Source organism: Leptinotarsa decemlineata, unplaced genomic scaffold (genome assembly GCF_025532065.1).
Source record: "Leptinotarsa decemlineata unplaced genomic scaffold, Ldec_3_MD MMD2_tig00002082_RagTag_RagTag, whole genome shotgun sequence".
NCBI lineage: Eukaryota > Metazoa > Arthropoda > Insecta > Coleoptera > Chrysomelidae > Leptinotarsa > Leptinotarsa decemlineata.
Window position 1 is genome coordinate 7,000,002 of NW_027412573.1, and position 18,199 is coordinate 7,018,200.

Here is an 18,199-nt window from a genome sequence, read left to right on the forward strand (position 1 = left end):
CTTGGAACATAATTTGAAGACACTCAGTAACATAAGATGTCTTATAAAACTTAGATTCGATTTTCCTTGAAGCTACTAGATTCTATCCAGAAAACAGCCATCTGCTGGAACATTATTTGTATAGACCTGAACACCTTTAAATGTTTTGCCTGATTGGAGATTCAAACATCACAAGACAGATACCTTGATGTCCTAAAACATCGCATGAACTCTTGAGACATTTTTTTTTAGAGAAGTGTTTTACTGGTTTGGTTCTCCAGATTCTAGTCTTATGGGTCAGAATTTCTTCATGAAAAAAAGGATTGAATTTGAGAAATGCAGTTTCAAAAAAATGGAGAAGCTGAACCTAATAGAGTTCTTTTTTTCAAATGAAATTTCATTATCTAGTATGTTTGCTCTGCATTTTTTTTTATATAAAGATTATTCATAAATGACCTTTCTTACATGATATATTATGTGGTACAAAATACCGACAGCTTCTCACCAATAAAATGGACCATTTTTCGGCAAAAACACAAAAATGCTATAAAAATGGATTATCACTTTGAGATTGCAAGTGACCCATATTATCGCCTTCTTTTTGTTTTGATTCATGACTTCTTAGAGACTCTATGTTTTGGAACCAGGACCCAATAACAAAGCATTCATGATTCAACACCAAACATGCTTGTTTCAACCTGTCATAGCTGGTATGATCTTAAGAACAGTTGAATCCAACAATGCATATAAATGGTCCAGCCTAGCACCACTAATAGCATGTTGAGTGCATGATGTTGAGTCATAGATTTTTTGTTATTTGGTTTCAACTAGTTGCCTAGTATTGAAAGCAACGAACAGCTTTTGGAAGCCTCGTTTAGATATTCGTGGTTGTCTTCTGTCAATCCCATAAATAGCCTCTTTGCAAGGGGAATGGCATGCTTAACTCATAAATTAACTCTAAAAAACATTTTTTTTTAATTAATTTATTCATTATCATTTCAGAATCACAGATATCGAGCCAAGAGCCATAATGACCACGGTCGCCAAAGTCGAAATAATAGGAAACCAAATATTCAACTTCAACACCCGCGGCACCGTCTTCAACAACTGGAACAAAATAAACATAGACGACAACATCATCAAACGCCTTTACCCCAACTTCGTAGAAGCATCTGCCGGACCGGAAAACGAAAAACTCTCCTTCAAAGGCAACGAAATATACACTACCGACGAAGGCGCCCTCTCTTTCCTATCTCAACTCGACGACAAGTTTATCATCTTCGACGACAACTTTTTCAACCAGTCCTGCAACTGTTCCATCGACGAATGGGTGGAGAGCATCACAAACAACTCGCAGAAAGTGAAACTGGTCATGGACACCAGCTTCTGTCCTGTCGACGAATTCTTATCGAGGTGTTTCTCGCTGCCCGTGGGGATCATCAACATACAAAACTTCACCGAGAAAACCTGCGTCAACTTCACCGTTTGCGAACCCTACGAAGGCAAGACAAGGGTCGTGGACACCACGAGCAAGATATTCCTGCCAGAGGACGATTCGGCTAAGCAGAGCTGGCTGATATTCATGATAACGGTGGTGAGCCTGTTCATTCTTGCCATCCTCGTCACCTTCATAATCTTGCTGGTGCGCGGGGGCCGGTGGCTGAAAGAAAACGGCTACTTCCGTAACATGCACTACGCCAACAACGAATTAAGCAACGACGACGAAGGCACCATCGTTACTCTGGACGACAACAATGAGCGGCTGAAAATCCCCGAAGATCTGACCATGGAGTTTCTACAGGTGCTGTCTGTGCGTTTGGACGATCCCAACACGCACCAAGAAGCCGCCGAGATGATCGAGCGGCTCTACGACATGTTCATCGTAGACGATGGCTACGAGAACAACAATCGGCAAGAGGAGGAAGCGCATCTCTACGAGGAACTCGGTAATCTCAACTTGCAGATCCCTCCACCACCGTACGAGGAGGATAAGGAGGTCGCGAACGGTCCGAGAAGCATCCTCAGGTTGATAGAGGAGAAAGTGAATCAGCAAGCCGACGATGGGGAGTCAAGCAAAGCTAAGGTGTCCATGATGGGAGTGTATTCCGAACCGTCGGATGCCAAGCCTATATCTAATTTGTACGATTTTTTAAAGGACGGGGGTGAACGAACCGAAAGGCGAGACAGTAAAGACACTATGAAATCAAACGGGTCCACTGGTTCGAGGCCGTTGCCTAGTACGCCTAAAGAGGCGTTCGATATAGAGGCTGGACCGTCAACAAAGTTTTAGAGGGGTGATTGAATAAATGAAAATACTTAAGATGAAAAGTGGGTTCACGTTAAATTCAGCTATCGGTGTATATCGTCCCATACATGTGATGCAAAGCTGAGGCATGCTTGCGAGAGTAAAAATTACAGTTTGGAAATACATGGTTCAGATTTATTGGTCAATTTCAGCAATGTAAGTTTAGAAGTGAGTGGTGAGATCAATTTGCACATGAGCATATTTTGGCGAAATTGGTAACCCAATAACAATCTAGCCTCCTAAACCAAGATCAGAAACTGAAATGTTCACCTCGTCCTAAAAACGAACAAGTTTGCATAACACGCATTACACAAAATCAAAATCAGTGAATGAACCTCATGCGGTGCCAGATATATCAGTTTTGTAATACACACAATCGAATTTGCGCATGTACATTGGTTTTGCAATGCGAGTTTTGCATCAACGCATATGGTCCAACTATTATTTGCGTATCAAATATTCTCACTATTAATATTATAACGATTAGCTACCCCTAGACAACAATTTGAAATATCACCTGCAAGTCATTCGAAAAGCTTCAGCTCTAATAATTATCTATGGCTCAGTTGGAGTATAATGAATCTTCTTTTAAAAAATCTTATGTTTCTTTTCCATCTCATGGAGGTAATGATGGTGTATTGGTTCATAACATGCAGTATTCTGTCATAATCCTAAGATCTGAAATCCATTTGAGAAAGCCAAAAGATTCACATTTTCATACTCCAAAACCAGTTTTTATTAAATTATGAGTCAGGATTGTAAGGTATCTAGCTGAAGATTTCTAGGATTCAATGAATAGAAAGACAAGAGTTTCACTCTCAGCCAAAATACAAATGGAACCCTTCTTCCCTAGAAAACGTCACCAAAAAAAAAATTTTTAGATATTCTCCAAACATGTATTCAATGAAAGCATGTAACACGGTCCTTGTCATTCAGACAATATTGACTTTTCCTCTACCTTACATTTCTTATACTTCTAATATTGTCTCACTGCTGTATTCTGAAAGGTATTAATTTTGTTTCATTCTCTATGGGAGGTCGTCAAAGAACTACCTCAACCTGAAAAATTCATTCTTTCTTCAATAGAAAATTTATTTGTAGAGTAGCTTTAATTCAAACATAATATTCGTTTGGCGTAGAAAATGCATTAATGTACTTCACTGTATATTTTAGTGAAGGAACTGTGGGATATCTTTCCCTAGTCCTTTCTCTGTACAGACCTGCGTGGATTTTTTAAATCTGCATTCTTTTAATATCGTTGTGATTTCATAAACATCTCTTTGGTGCCTGTCCCCTATCTTTCCTTTCTCATATCACAAACTACACTTAATGATTTGATCTTCACAAACTTTATTTTGAAAAATATCACGACACGTTTCACTATCACAGTAGCTTTTTCGTAGTGAATAACATACTGAAAGATTATTCTTTACTCTAATTCTTCTGAGGATCATCGTTCAAAGTGGACAGCGACTGAATAATGAAAAGATGGAATTTTATACTGAGAGAGAGAGAGGGAGGGGAGTTATACTTTCAGCAGATAACAGCTGAAGTCTTTTTTGTCATGTGGTTTGATAATTTCATTTTTGAATCGAAGATCGAAGAACATTACGTGTTCTGTGGCATACATTACCTTTAAAGCCCAAATCCAGCATTGACAGTAATGCTTACCGCATATTCAGTAAAATATTCAGTTGATGTTTTGCCAACTGCAGAGAGCATACAATGTGCAAGTAATATTTTCATTGTGAAAAAATTTAACAAGTTTTGATCTGTGCGAATTATTAGATCAATAGATACGCCACATAATTGAAAAGAAGTATCTTGCACTGGAATATTGCACGACATCGTGCAACTCATTGTTTCTTTAGAGATTAATAACAAACAGAAAGTGAATGTATGGTACGGTACATTATTCAAATTGTTGCTCTAAAAAAACAAGAACAAAAATTCCTAGTTCAAGTGAACTCACTTCAAGAAAAATCAAATCCCACTTCACTGTATAGGCAACTTCATTTTATATTTCCCCGAGCTAAGTAGTTAATAATTGCCATTTTAATCAATATCTGCAAGGTGTGTCTTGCCTTACTGTGATAATGTACAGTTTTAATTACCTTGAACTTTTTATATTAGTTGTATATTTTGTATTTTAATCGAAATGAATATTGTAATTTTTTTCATAGTAAAATAGCTGTATTACAAGAGTTGTTTTATTTCTTTCAAACGATGGGCGGGCCAGTCTATAATCACTGCAGGCTTGGGTATTCCTTTGTGGATGAATTAGCGAGAAGAATGGAATGGGTGTCACCCTTGCTCGCCTAAATGATCAAGATTGCATTACTGACGTGTCAAAGCTCCTATGTCATTTTGAATAAAAATTATGTATTGGAGAAATATGCAAGAAAATATATATGGAATGAAAATAGCTGGAATGAAAGCACTGGTAAAACAAAGAACATTTTCAGCTATCTAATTGGAACAGTGTATTACCGAAAATTTTCACATATTTTGATGAACAAGTTATTGAGATATTGTAGTAAAATATGTATTGAATTGAATCAAATTTTAGTAATGCCAACACATATAAATTAAACTAAAAACTCCTGTTCGAAACGTCTCGGAAAAACATACATCACCTTAGGTGTTCCTAAGAATAAATCCTCAAGTTTTACACTTGATCAATTGAATAATAAAAGTTGACATTTTCTGATGAGCTGAAATTTTTAAAGAAAAATTCACAAATTGAATAAGAAAATAAAATAAAATCTTGAATCAACGATGGTAATGTTTTACAAAATTCTAAATCGGTCTAGGTAGTTTACTATTAAGATATAAGATTATCAAGATGTTTCAATTGAAAAGGGTAGGTATATTTTGAGGAGAGATGATTTTTGGGAAAGGATGGTTTTGGCTTTCTACTTCTCCATCTTTATAGCACAAAAATGTGGAATAAAGGAATTGATTTCAAATTAAAGATGTGCAGATTATGCAAGAGAAGTATCTCCCAGACAGAAACTGGAAGAAAAAGCCCTATCAACAACATTTGTTGAATTACACGGAGGAAAAGGTTGTGCACTCACAAACTTATGAGAAGAATATGCAATCTCAACAGCTTTCTTTTGAAGGTTAGAACTAACTGAAAAAGCGGTGAATGCAATAAAACTAGCGACATCTATGTGTTAGTTCCGAGACTTCTCAGCCCATGTAGTGTAGTAGTATATAAAAGAGGTATTTTTTTCTTGTAATTCAATGGTAAATGAAAGTAGTTGTTTCAAGAGGGTTTTTTCGTCCAGTTCGTGTCTGAATGTTACTTCTTTGCATGATCTACACATCTTTGTAATGAGTTTATTTTGAAATTGATTACTTCCTCCATTTTTTGTATAAAGATGAAGAAGTAGAAAGCCAAAACATTTCTTTCCCATCAAGATGTTCATCTGACGAAAATAGTTTTTTTAAGAAAATCATTCAGTTAAAAGAATCGTTGGCATCTGATGAAACTGAAACAAAATGATATGACTGATGACGATAATCACTCTATAATTGAGTAGGTACAAATATACTGCCTTCAAAAACACATCACACTTGTAAGAATGCATAGAAATCCAAAACATATTCATTGGAGCCTCTGGAGACACCTTACATTTTATTCTATGGAAGAGAGGACATTAGCGGATCAAGATCTTCAGATAATGTGGTGCTACCGGTTTTTTCTGCAGCTGAAAAAGTAAATGCGCCACTGGAATAAATAAAGTCGCCCCGGAGCGCTAATTAATTTTTGTTGTTATTTCATAATTTATATTACTTTCAATAAAACTGTTTGATGAGAAAAAAAATTCTGTGAGTTTTGTAGCAATAAATATCGAAAGACTTGTGCTAAGACTGCACGTTGAAATGTAAGATCTTGATAATCCTTAGCTTATATAAGTTCTGTCTTCAGAGGGTTATCGTTTGTAGGAGGACGACTAAAGGAAGAACCCATTTTTATCTTTTGAATATGTTTTTGATGAAACAGTTTCAATTCCACCTAAAATATCTTTAAACCAAATGATGTTTTCTTTGTTTGAAGGTGGTTGACAATGTTTGTTTCGTGGTGTATTTCATCGGTTCGGACTATCATTGTCTAATATAATGTAAATTGATTTGATAACCCTGAAAAAACAATTAAGAAATTAATAAGAATAACCGAAAGCAACAATTTTATTGAACAAAAAACTGAAATTACAAAGAATTAACATACAAGCAACAACCAAACAAATAGAAATTGAAATATTAATGAAAGCTGAAAAACAAAAATTAAAAATTATTAATAGCAAAAATGAAAAGATTTAAACCAAGTTATGTCACGTTTGTTAGTATCCACTATCATATTCGGATGATAACATTTTTGTTAATAATTTTTAATTTTTTTTTCAGCTTTCATTAATATTTCACTTTCTGATTGTTTTGTTGTTGCTTGTATGTTAATTCTTTGTAATTTCAGATTTTTGTTTAATAAAATTGTTATTTTCGGTTAATCTTAATAATTTCTTAATTGTTTTTTCAGGGTTTTCAAGTCAATTTATATTATATTAGACAATTGAAGTCCGAACTGATGAAATGATGTTTTCTTGTTGTGATGTAAATATTAAAAACCTTCACCTTATTTTTTCAAACAGTTCACCTACAATAAAATTTCAGAAATATATTCACCTCAACTTCGTAATGCTAACAAATGTTTTTGTTTACTTGAGTTCCTTTGAAATTTTCTTTTCATTTATACATATTTATATTTTTGATTCATGTCATTAACACTTTTAATAATTCACTTATGGTGTCTACATAAGATCCTTTCATTTTTGAATCATCCGGATGATTCAATAGTCAACAAAAATGTAATCTTCAGAAAAACTATTTCTTGATTGGCAGTATTTTTCAACGTTCAAACTTTCCATAGGAGTTATTTGCGTTATGCAAATATATCAAAAAATAAGTACCTAGTTAGATCATTGAACAATTACGAATGATGGTAATTTTTTCATCGGTTACGAATTCTCCTATTGAATTAACAAATCAAATACACAAATAATGAAGAGTCAATATTTTTTTTACAAATGAAGTTTTTCCTCAAACCAGTCTATAGACCACATATTTTAAATAAAAATTAGCCTACTGATTAATTTTCAAACTACCATGAATAGCAGCCTACTAACGCTCATTTGAATCTAATGAATGCTTGATCTGTTCACCATCTGGACATCTGCCGATTCATATAATTCGAAATTGAATAGTGTTTAATTGAAGTCAACTGGATTTCGGTGTCCACTTGATAAAGATTTGGCATAAAACATTTATCGATTCCAGAATAAAATTGTTGGCAGTTGAGACGACTTCAAATAAGCCAAATTCTACGGAAGAGAGGTCTTGTTTTGTACTTCAAATTTTAATTTCAATTCTACTGACTTGAGAGCATTTGGAACTTTGAAATGAATTGAAAAAACAACTGACTGAAAATCTTGAAGAATATTCAACGCCATTGAAATAAATCCTTATAGTATACTTCTCGTATTTTGAAGTGATGATATCATCAGAGCTTGAGGTATTCAGTTCGTTCAAGTATAGTCTATCCATTCCCAATTGGAACGGCAATATAAATAAGAGTACAGTCATAAACATTTCTTGCCTGTGGCCCCTAGTCGCCCAGATAGTTAGTAAACGTGCTATCAAATGTAGTTGAGGAATATAGGCTCGGCTAGCTGGACTGGCTGAATACTAATTTTTTGTCCGTTTCACAATATATATTTATCAGTGCCGTGTGTTCGTGGGGTTAGGTGAGGTAGTGAGTGGTTTTGCAAACCGATTTTTGAAAACTTTTTCTAGAGATCAATTACCCTAACACCAAACTGATATTTTTGCACTCGACGCGCGTTTCGCTAACAAGGTTAGCATCTTCAGGAGAAGCAAATTGATACTGAATCTACTGATTGATACTTAATCTACAATTAATTTGTAGGTAGTGGTTTCACTAGTTAATTACCGAAAAATCAATTAGGATAATCATCATTTAAGAAAGTCCATATCGGACCAAAAAACAGGTATATAAACAGCTAACCCTTGTCTTTAGATTCAGTATCAATTTGCTTCTCCTGAGGATGCTAACCTTGTTAGCGAAACGCGCGTCGAGTGCAAAAATATCAGTTTGGTGTTAGGATAATTGATTTCTAGAAAAAGTTTTCAACTTTTACACCAAAGGTTCCAATCGGTTCCAATCTCATCGTTTAAACCGATTTTTGTGAAAATCTTAGTGTTTTTGGGTACTTTCATCAAAATGGCTTTCTGGAGACCTTTTGAAACAAATGATAACATTACGTATGAGGAATCTGTGTCAATCGACAGGGATCCGGAATTTGAAAATAAGGACTTACATGTCCAAGTTCAGCGAGTAATTTTAAATATTCATGAATGCTTGAAGAAGGAAAATTGTCACACTTCACAGAATGCTATTGTGAATAAAATATGCGAGTTAACGAAACTATCTCGTTCGACGGTTCTTCGAGTCATTAAAATAGAGGATGTCATTGGCCATGCAATGAAACGAAAACAAAGGAATAAAAAATTCGCAAACGTTGATGGTGCTACAAAAAATGTGAGTCAGCGAACAATTTATGGTATATACCAAAAAAATGAAGTACCAACCTTGGAAATGATTTGGTATAAATTACTCGACTATCCCGATTACAATTACAAATCTTTAGAAACTCTACGAGGTGTCTTATTGTCTTGTGGTTTCAAATATAAAAAATTGAACAATCGGATGGTCATAATGGAATCGACACGCATTTTTCAACTCCGACAAGAATATTTGAGACGAATGAAAAGCTATCGAGAATCCAGCAGACATATAATCTACCTCGACGAAACTTGGTTTGACACCCATGATGTTGTCAAATATGGCTGGGTAGACGAAACCAAGTATTGTGCTTTGAACACACCTTCTTCAAAGGGAAAACCTGTTATAATTTTGCATGCCGGGAATGAAAGTGGTTTCGTACCTAACGCTTTGCTTCTGTCGGCCAAAAATATAAAAGATTCGTCTGCTGATTACCACGAAGATATGACTGCGGCTTTATTCGAAACCTGGTTCAGTGAGCAGCTTCTCCCAAATATTCCTCCAAACTCGGTTATTATTATGGATAACGCTTCGTATCATTCTCAGTGACTACAATACCAAAAAATACACAAAAAAAGCAGATATTGTTGATTTCATGCGAAATCATGACATTGAAATACCCGAAAAGATTCCAACGAAAAATATTACTGGCGACCATAAAACAACGTAATTTCAAAAAAGAGTATATTATTGATTCGATGTGTGAAACACGTGGTCATATTCTCTTACATTTGCCTCCATACTATTGTGTGTTCAATCCAATTGAAATGGTTTGGGCCACAATGAAAGAAAGCTTGCGGAAATGTAATCAGTCACCGACTTTGAATGATGTAGTGCTTGACAATATAAGGCGAGTGGTGAATGAAGTAGGTAATAGTGATGTGTGGAAGAACTGTGTGGTTATAAAAGAAGTTATAAAAGAAGAGAACAAATATTATGTGCAAACTTCCATAAATCCGATCGTTATTCAACCCGATGATGATTCCACCTCATCCGAATATAGCGATGAAGAATTTTGATTTTTCTAGCAATTTTGTTGGCCTCTATTATTTTGTAAATATATGTTTGACGAGAATTCGGTGTGATTATTTGTGTTTTCATTGTATTTTAGAGTTTTCGACTCGGAAATCAACTACCTTAAATTTCGAAGTTTTTCATAATTACCCATGGTGGAAAAATTCAGTTGAGATAACTTTTTCATGGGGTGATCAATTGCTATGATTGTAAGAATAAGTAACTGAAAAACTACCACTGAAAAATAATATGCCGACGCCTATGTCGAGGCGGGAATTCCTTATCTGTGTTGTTCCAATTGGTATTGAAAATACTATACTTTGGTTGCCTGTACTTCAAGTACTTTCATAAAATAGGGGCCGGTAGCTAAATCATGTACTTCTATGTATAGAATAACGGGATATCAAATATTTTCGAAATGAAAGTACTTGTATTTGGAATTTAACAACGACATTCTCAATTACTAATACTAGGTAATTTATAAAATGTGTGCACTGAATACTCAGAACATTTTAACTAGTAAAAACTAGTAAATTATTATTTGCTGATGATTTATCTATATTTGATCATATGCCGTTAATGATGCAAATTATTATTTGCTAATTATCTATCTATATTCGATCATATGTCGTTGATGAACAGGGAGAATAGAAGGGGGGCTAGGTTGCTTCCTTGTGGAGTACTGTATTCATCACATTAGTGTCCTCTGTATTCAACAAACTGGGACCCATCCGTAAAATAGGAATAAAGAAATTTCAACAGATTTGAATCAAAACCGATTTCATAAGGTTTGTTCCAACCCTTCACATTTGGTTACATTGTACGATACATCACATGCGCATTTTATAAAAGCTCTTCTAATCAAAAGTTAACGACATTTGGTACCATTTGGAAAAAAGTTTACAGGAAGTATATTTCACATAAGCGCAGTACTCCATATGAAAGAGTTCTTAAACAGTGAATTTCGAGGTGTACTGAGTTGAACCTCAAAACGATAAGCAACAGTCAGCTCTTGGTGGTGGAGTTGAGTCATTCTCTTCTTTCATCTTTGTTCTTCATAGTGTTATGCTTTTTTGACTTTGTTGTTAGTGGTTGTTTATAGTTAGTGTTTGTTTATGGCAGTTATTTTGATATTTTGTGTTATTGTTGATTTTGTTCTGTGATCTTGTTAAATATGAACGACGATCGTGACTATTCAAACTTACCTTCTTTGAGTGAAGGAGCTGAAGATGAATTATTAGTTTAGAATGAAATCCATTTATTTAAACCTATCAAGCTGTGCTTTGGAAAATCAGCTTTAGGTAGATACAATATATACAGACCGTTTTCGACGGTTTATCCTGGATATCCTTAAGAATACATTATTCCAGGATATGTCTTTCTGTAACTCCGTTATGAATGAGAAAAAAAATAACCAATGTCGAATTCAGGCGCATCGAGTTTAAGGCGGAAAAACTCGAATAAAAGGCATCTCCGTGATCAAACAGTTGAAACATATAAGTCGATATTGAAAAACAAAATAGGTCGCATGCAACTACACCGGCGATCATGAAAGATAAATGGCGTCAACGCCGCCGTTACCGTAGCAACAAGCGTCACGACCGCCACGCGACGTCTCGATTTGCATCAACATAAACCACGCGAAAAACTGAAAAACATAAAAATAGTTTTATTGTTACAAAAATCTAAAATTATAACACTTTATTCTAAGATTTTCACTGGAGAGTTCACAAAACCGCAACACGTGTTTCGCTATTCAAAATCTTCCTCAAACGCTTTCATACTGAGTGAATTCTATTTAATCTGTGGTCAATTGAATAGCATTTTGAATCATATGACTACTTAATAACTAATAATTATATAAAATTGAACTGATTGAAAATTTAAACACCATAAAAGACAGATTCTGAGTATGTATATGAGTTGATTTGTTCTTGCTGAAAACTTAATATTGGTCAAACGAGGAGAACCTTTTTCCAAAGAATAAAAGAACATAGAAATAGGAATGTGAAGGCCTCTTCCACATTTATAAATCATCTTTGGGTAGAAGAGCACGAGTTCAACCAATACCTGATCTAAAATACGATTTCAATCCTTCGGAGTGCTTGGAAATTAATAGACTTGGGAATTCTGATAATTTACTGAATTTCCAAATAGAATAGAATTCGTAACCTCTTCCGAGTCTGACGTGGGAATTGCTATTTAGTTATTTACGTGTTCATTTAATGAGTTGGTAATTTTTTTTTATATTCAAATTTTCATTCAGTTTTTACCTTTACTAAGATAAAATAAAATGATTTGTCCTAAGGTAGTTATATGACTTAAATTGATATTATATATTTTTTTATGATGTTTGAAAATTTCAATTGGTTTTTACCCAGATTCCGGTAAAGTTATAAGTCATTACCTAGGTAGAAGGTCACATGATTCAAATTGTTATTATATAAAGCACATATTAAGTAGATTTTAGTATTTAAACGCTTGAGGAAGTTATTGTATACCGAAACACGTGCCGCGATTTTATAAACTGTGGAAATCTCACAATTGAGTGTTACCTGAATAAGTACTGCTTTAATATTCATTCCTTCTTCTTCTTTTTCCTAATTTTGGTCCCAGCTTCCAGATGGCGCTATTATGTCCAGGAAGTACAAGAGTCTTGTTTTACACAATATTGTACTCCAATATTTTATGAAAAAGAGGATAGTTTTTTATGTATTGAATATGTTCGCCGTAGAGAATAAAAATATATTTTCTGTCGAAAAAAATAATGCGCATTATGACAAAATATACAGGCCAAATATTTCAGTCCGATTATTTTTATTAACATTTGTTCTTTCATAGATTTCGAATCTGCTGACATCTTTTAAGACAATAGAATTTCGAACTTGTAACTTCATCAACAAACATTGTCAAGTGTCAATCACTTTCAGACATACAGAAGTGATACATTTCGTCATCGCACAAAACGTTTTGGTGCGAACCTGTACTCGAACTGAATTAGTATGAAATACTAGCCGCGAATACATTACATTACGTCGAACGTTAGATGTCAGTCGGCTCAAGTTAAGTTGCGCATTTTCTATAATAATTCATTGTTTTACACAGCCGTTCTAATGATCGTTTGTGATTGCTGTAATTATCACTGCTGTTCAGCAGTAACTAGATGTGATGAACATACCTACAAGCAGGGAAATGTCACCGTAGTTTTAAATGTGAGTGCTAATGAATAGTGCAAAGTGTATCGTTACTTACGAGCGAATGTCAATAATCAACGAAAACGGTAAGGAAAGATCTATATAAGATAAGCCAATAAAAAACTCCCTATTCTTGACAACTGTCACGATTTCAGAAACTACTGCCGCTTCAGTCTTAAACAAAATATCAGCAACAACCATCGAAATGATAAAAACAAATATTGTTGACATTTTAGTTCACCTGATTTGATGTTCCAAAAGTGGCGTTTTTCCAAATATTTTGAATGACGCGGTCATTACTCCTATATTCAAAGTTGAAGACCCACATTTTGTTAATAATTATCGACCAATATCTGTCATTAGTAATACTGAAAAATTGTATAAAAAAAGTATTGCCAGCGGGTTACAAAACTATGTCGATCTCCACCAACTAATCTCTCCCAAACAATTCGGGTTCAAGGTAGGATGTTCCACTGGAGATGCACTGCAACATTTCACAAATGAAATTCACCAGATTTGGATTTAGCTAAAACTTTCGACAGCATTTCACACGATAAACTTTTGAAAAATACGAGATTAGAGGCTTACCGCTACCATTATTTAGAAGTTATTTATCCAAGAGAAAATCTGTCGTTAAAATAAAAAAAAGTGTATTGAATCTTCGAAAATCGAATATGGTTTTCCTCAGGGAACAGTGCTCGGCCCTAAATTATTCCTTCTCTATATCAATGAAATGTTGAATATGGAGGTAGGAGGAGATATCGCATATGCGGACGATACGGTTCCCCTGTTCCATGGAACAAATTGGCATGAAGTTGCGAAAAACGCGGAATAAGGTTTATATGAAGTCAAATGTTAGATGGACTGTAATCTCCTGAGCTCAAATATGAGCAAGACTAAATTCATAACTTTCACAACCAGCCGCAAAGTACAACCCAAACTGAAATCAATTAAATTTCATGAGAGATGTGATCTGATCAACTGCAATTGTAAGAAGACAATTCAAAACACTTCTGGAATCAAATATCTAGCTATTTGAATAGCAAACCTTAAAAAAACTGGTATTTGCATTTTATAAACTTAGGAATATTCTTCCAGAAAAAAAAATTGAAAGTAGCCTATAAATCCTTAGTAGAATATGTCCTATGTCCTTAAATATATGGAAGGCTTTAAGATCTTGAGCGATCATCAATATGGCTTTCGAAAACAAAGATCAATAGACGAATTTCTATCGTATGTCACCCATATTTGGAATATCGCAATCGAGAAACATGGACCGTGTGTGGCATAGTGGTGCGTGGAACTTATTGGAAAAAAAAACAAAAAACACTATATTGCTTTGCTAACGACAGCATACTTGCCTCGTCATTCCATTTGGATTCCAGGACATCGGCTGAAGATGCATATCTTCACCGGCAGCAGGAGATTGCAGAAAACAGTACGAACATTTATAAAATCTTCAAATTCAAAACAGGATCTCCTTAGGTCTTTAATTTTACCTAAGAGTTGCTGCCTGCACCACTCAATGGTTGTTAAGTGTCCACCTATTTCGAATTTGCTGTGTATAGAAAAAATATCAGTTCTTTCGGATATTTTTCTGTGCGCTCCCATCAGTATATACTTATAATAAATCAGAAATGCATCAAGTTTGGTCTGTTGAAATATGTACAAATTAGGGCAGCAATCTCAGCCAGACAAGTGTAGAAGATTGTCATTCTCAACTCATTCCGCTTGGTCATTGGTTGATAATGATACGGTTTGTTCCACATGATCAACAAATTTAAGTTTCCGATCAAATGTAACTCCGAGATATTTTATGTTTTGGCATCTGCTTAGTGAGGTTGACTCTATTTTATAGTCAAATACCAACGAATTATATTTTCATGTGGAAGTTAATACACAGAATTTTTGATATTGACCTTTAAATTATTGTTGCGTCATCATTCAACTTTCATTTTGAGATTTCTTTGGATTTTTTGGCAGTCGTCAAGCTTTTGAACTTCATGAAAAGTGTTCAGATCATTGACATACATGAGTTTGAAACAATTTACTTCCATTATGAGATAATTTATGAAAAGGAGAAGTAACGAAAGTACCAAGTTTGATCTTTGAGGAACTCCGGAGGTATATAGGTCTGATAATAGCAAAAAGGTATCTTTCGTATTCAACATATTGCTTGCGATCAAATAGATACGACCTGAACATCTTCAACTTCTTTAAAAGATTGAATATGTTAATTTAATCCAACGTATTTTGAATATCCAAGTATGTATACTACATCCACTTGATCCCGTTCTTCGAATACTTCGCAAACATACTGGAACAGACGAGAAACGTTTGTTGTACAAGATTTCATATCTAAAAAACCATGTTGTTCCTCAGATATTATGTTTTGAGTTGGATTATAAACGAATAATGTTCAACAAACTGATGGATGCAGCCGTTACTACTTGGTAGGATGTCATCATGAAAAATGAGAAATGAAAATTTCTATGTTTTCACCATTTCTCATTTTTCAGAATAATGTTCTAAAATGTATTCAAGTAAATGACGAGTATGTTGATTTTGATGAATTACTTCATCTCAATTAATCACACCCCATAAGAAAGCGATTTATTTACAGAAAAGTGAAATCATAACTTAAACTGGAAAAACTTAGCTTCAGAAATCCGAATTTCAAGATCTGAGTGAAATATTTCGAAATTATTGTTTTTATTTTCATCGTTGTTTTTTCTTAAAAGAATTGATAGATAAAAAAATATTACAAAAATTACAAAATTGTGGAATGCGAATAATATGACACCTATACATAATATGCTCTGTAGTTTAAGGTGGCTTAATGTCTCTCAACGACTGTACTATCAATTATTAATTATTAGATTCCGAAAATTATAGTTACTTGTCAAAAAATATTCATGCTTACAGCGCTTGAAATGAATATCAAGTTATGTTTAATACAATGAAATAAATCTTTTTCATTTTCTTCAAGTAGTTTGTAAGTAACCTAAACGAATGCTTAAAACCTCAAATATAATAGAAATCAAAAGTGAAAACTATCGAGGAGATACATACGTACCAGACACTTTGATGTCTGGGTAGGATTTTTCCCGTACTTACGAGAGGTAATACCTACCTTGGACTCCCAAATTATCATTATTATAAAACTGAAATTTTTCGTGTTAAAGAACAGTCCAAATGAAAAAAAGAATGAGGTTTATTAGTGTCTTTTTCACAAAACTACCTTTCCGAGTTGATTATTGAAAAATTTAATAGCATTATAATGGTATAATTTTAAACGAAAATATATATTGTTCATCTACTGCTAGTACGGAATGGATATTTAATTTTTCAAATGAGAAAAAGAGAATAAAAAATATTTTGTATAATTTTTTTTGGATTGCTACAGTTGTTCGGTGTCAAGATCTTGCTTTCCAAATCATTATTTTTTCAAGTGAATTGTGAATCTTAAATTTTTAGTATTTAGCCTAAAGTTGCCAGCTCTAAAAGTTCTACAACAAAGCAAATTGTTTTATTGCATTATTTTTATTTTAGGTATTGTTAACTAATCTGTTAAAAAAAAAACTGTTTAAAATCTGTTTTTCTGTTAACCAGCTGTCGCACCCCTACGAACGACAACCCTCAGAAGTCGAAACTTGTGCGAGATAAGGATTAACGAGGTCTTACCTTTTAACGTGTGATTCCTAACACGGGTTGGACGATAGCAAGTGAAGATCGATCGTTCAGACTAGGGCTTGAACCACCGACCAACACGGCAGTCAATTCGAGTGAGTGAACAAAGCACCCACGCCGAACCGCTTGACTACCGACCGACCGACTAATCTTGTTCAAGTTATTTAGTTTTTCATTATTCTCAAGGGTCTCCCAATCGGAGAGTATGGGTCTTTTCTAATCCACTCATCCTCATAAAATTCAGTATTCCAGAATATCTTTACCTAAGCAACCTATGCCTATTTCCACGTAAATATTGTAAGCTATAAACAGCTAAACTTTCAATTCCTTCATTGTTTCTTGTTGTTGTTGTTGTATTTATTCATCTTTCAGATCATTATGATATTAGACATGTCAATAATAAAAATATCAATAAATAACACAATACAAAACACTACAAGCGACATACTGATGCAAAAAAAAATCAGAGACAAAATATTATAAAACAACATAATATAATTATATACAATTAAAAGGTTTAACATAAAAATAGGAAGGAAAAGCAGTGAGAACAAGTTATATCAAGACATCACTTTGCAGGAACTCATCTAAGCTATAATAACCCCCGTTCGTCAATAATTGTTTGATATGGTTCCTGAAACTTACTAAGTGTAAGTCCTTGACATCCTGTGGCAATGAATTATAAAGTATGATACCGTTATACCTAAGAGATTCCTTGAATGTTGAAGTTTTGTGTTTTGGGATGGTCAAGTTTTTAGTTCGTGTTGCATAATTATGAGTGACTGACTCGTGATTGAAATGAACCATGTTGTATCTCACATGAAACAGGGCTTTATAAATATAGATACAGGTTAAAGTTAATATTTTATATTTTGAAAATAAAGCTATACAGCTAGATCTCGGTGTAATGTCAAATATAATTCTCATGATTCTTTTTTGTAGAATAAATACACGTCTTGCGCCAGCAGAAGTACCCCACATTAGTATATTTTGAGCCATGTGAGAATAGGCCAAAGAATAATAGACCATCTTGATACCATCTAAGTCAAGCAACTCTTTGAGCTGGCGTATTGCAAATATTGCCTGGTTCAATTTTTTACACACATTATCAATGTGAGGCTCCCAAGACAAGGTTTTATCTAAGTACTTACCTAGAAGTTTGACTGTATCAGATAGTTGGACGTTTTTGAGATTCAATGTCTTTCTCAAGGAGAAACCCAAGTGAATTATTTTATTTGCATTCAGTTTCAGTTGGTTTCTGTCACACCAAGAAATCACAGCGTCCATGACTGAGTTTATATTGAATTCTAACTCATCTATTGTGTTCCCAGACACTGATATGGTAGTGTCATCTGCGAACATTACGGTGTA

At 34.1% G+C, this 18,199-nt stretch overlaps 3 protein-coding genes across 5 annotated transcripts in view; 2 read left to right on the forward strand and 1 right to left on the reverse strand.

Annotated features, from left to right (window-relative positions):
• Nucleotides 1–4,486, forward strand: part of LOC111510876 (uncharacterized) — a 65,717-nt gene extending 61,231 nt beyond the window's left edge. Inside the window, exon 5 of the mRNA XM_074176915.1 lies at nucleotides 982–4,486. Within this exon, the coding sequence (XP_074033016.1) occupies nucleotides 982–2,269 (1,288 nt within the window). The 3' untranslated portion in view covers nucleotides 2,270–4,486. The remainder of the gene's footprint in view (nucleotides 1–981) is intronic.
• The window catches only part of hiw (MYC binding protein highwire), a 216,379-nt gene that overhangs the window by 132,642 nt on the left and 65,538 nt on the right, over nucleotides 1–18,199 (reverse strand). The gene's annotated exons all lie outside the window — the stretch shown is intronic.
• The window catches only part of LOC111505587 (uncharacterized), a 33,337-nt gene continuing 28,111 nt past the window's right edge, over nucleotides 12,974–18,199 (forward strand). Inside the window, exon 1 of one of the 2 annotated variants that reach the window (XM_074176918.1) lies at nucleotides 12,974–13,224. The gene's annotated coding sequence lies outside the window, so the exon portion shown is untranslated. The remainder of the gene's footprint in view (nucleotides 13,225–18,199) is intronic. The other variant, XM_074176920.1, reaches the window with a different exon arrangement.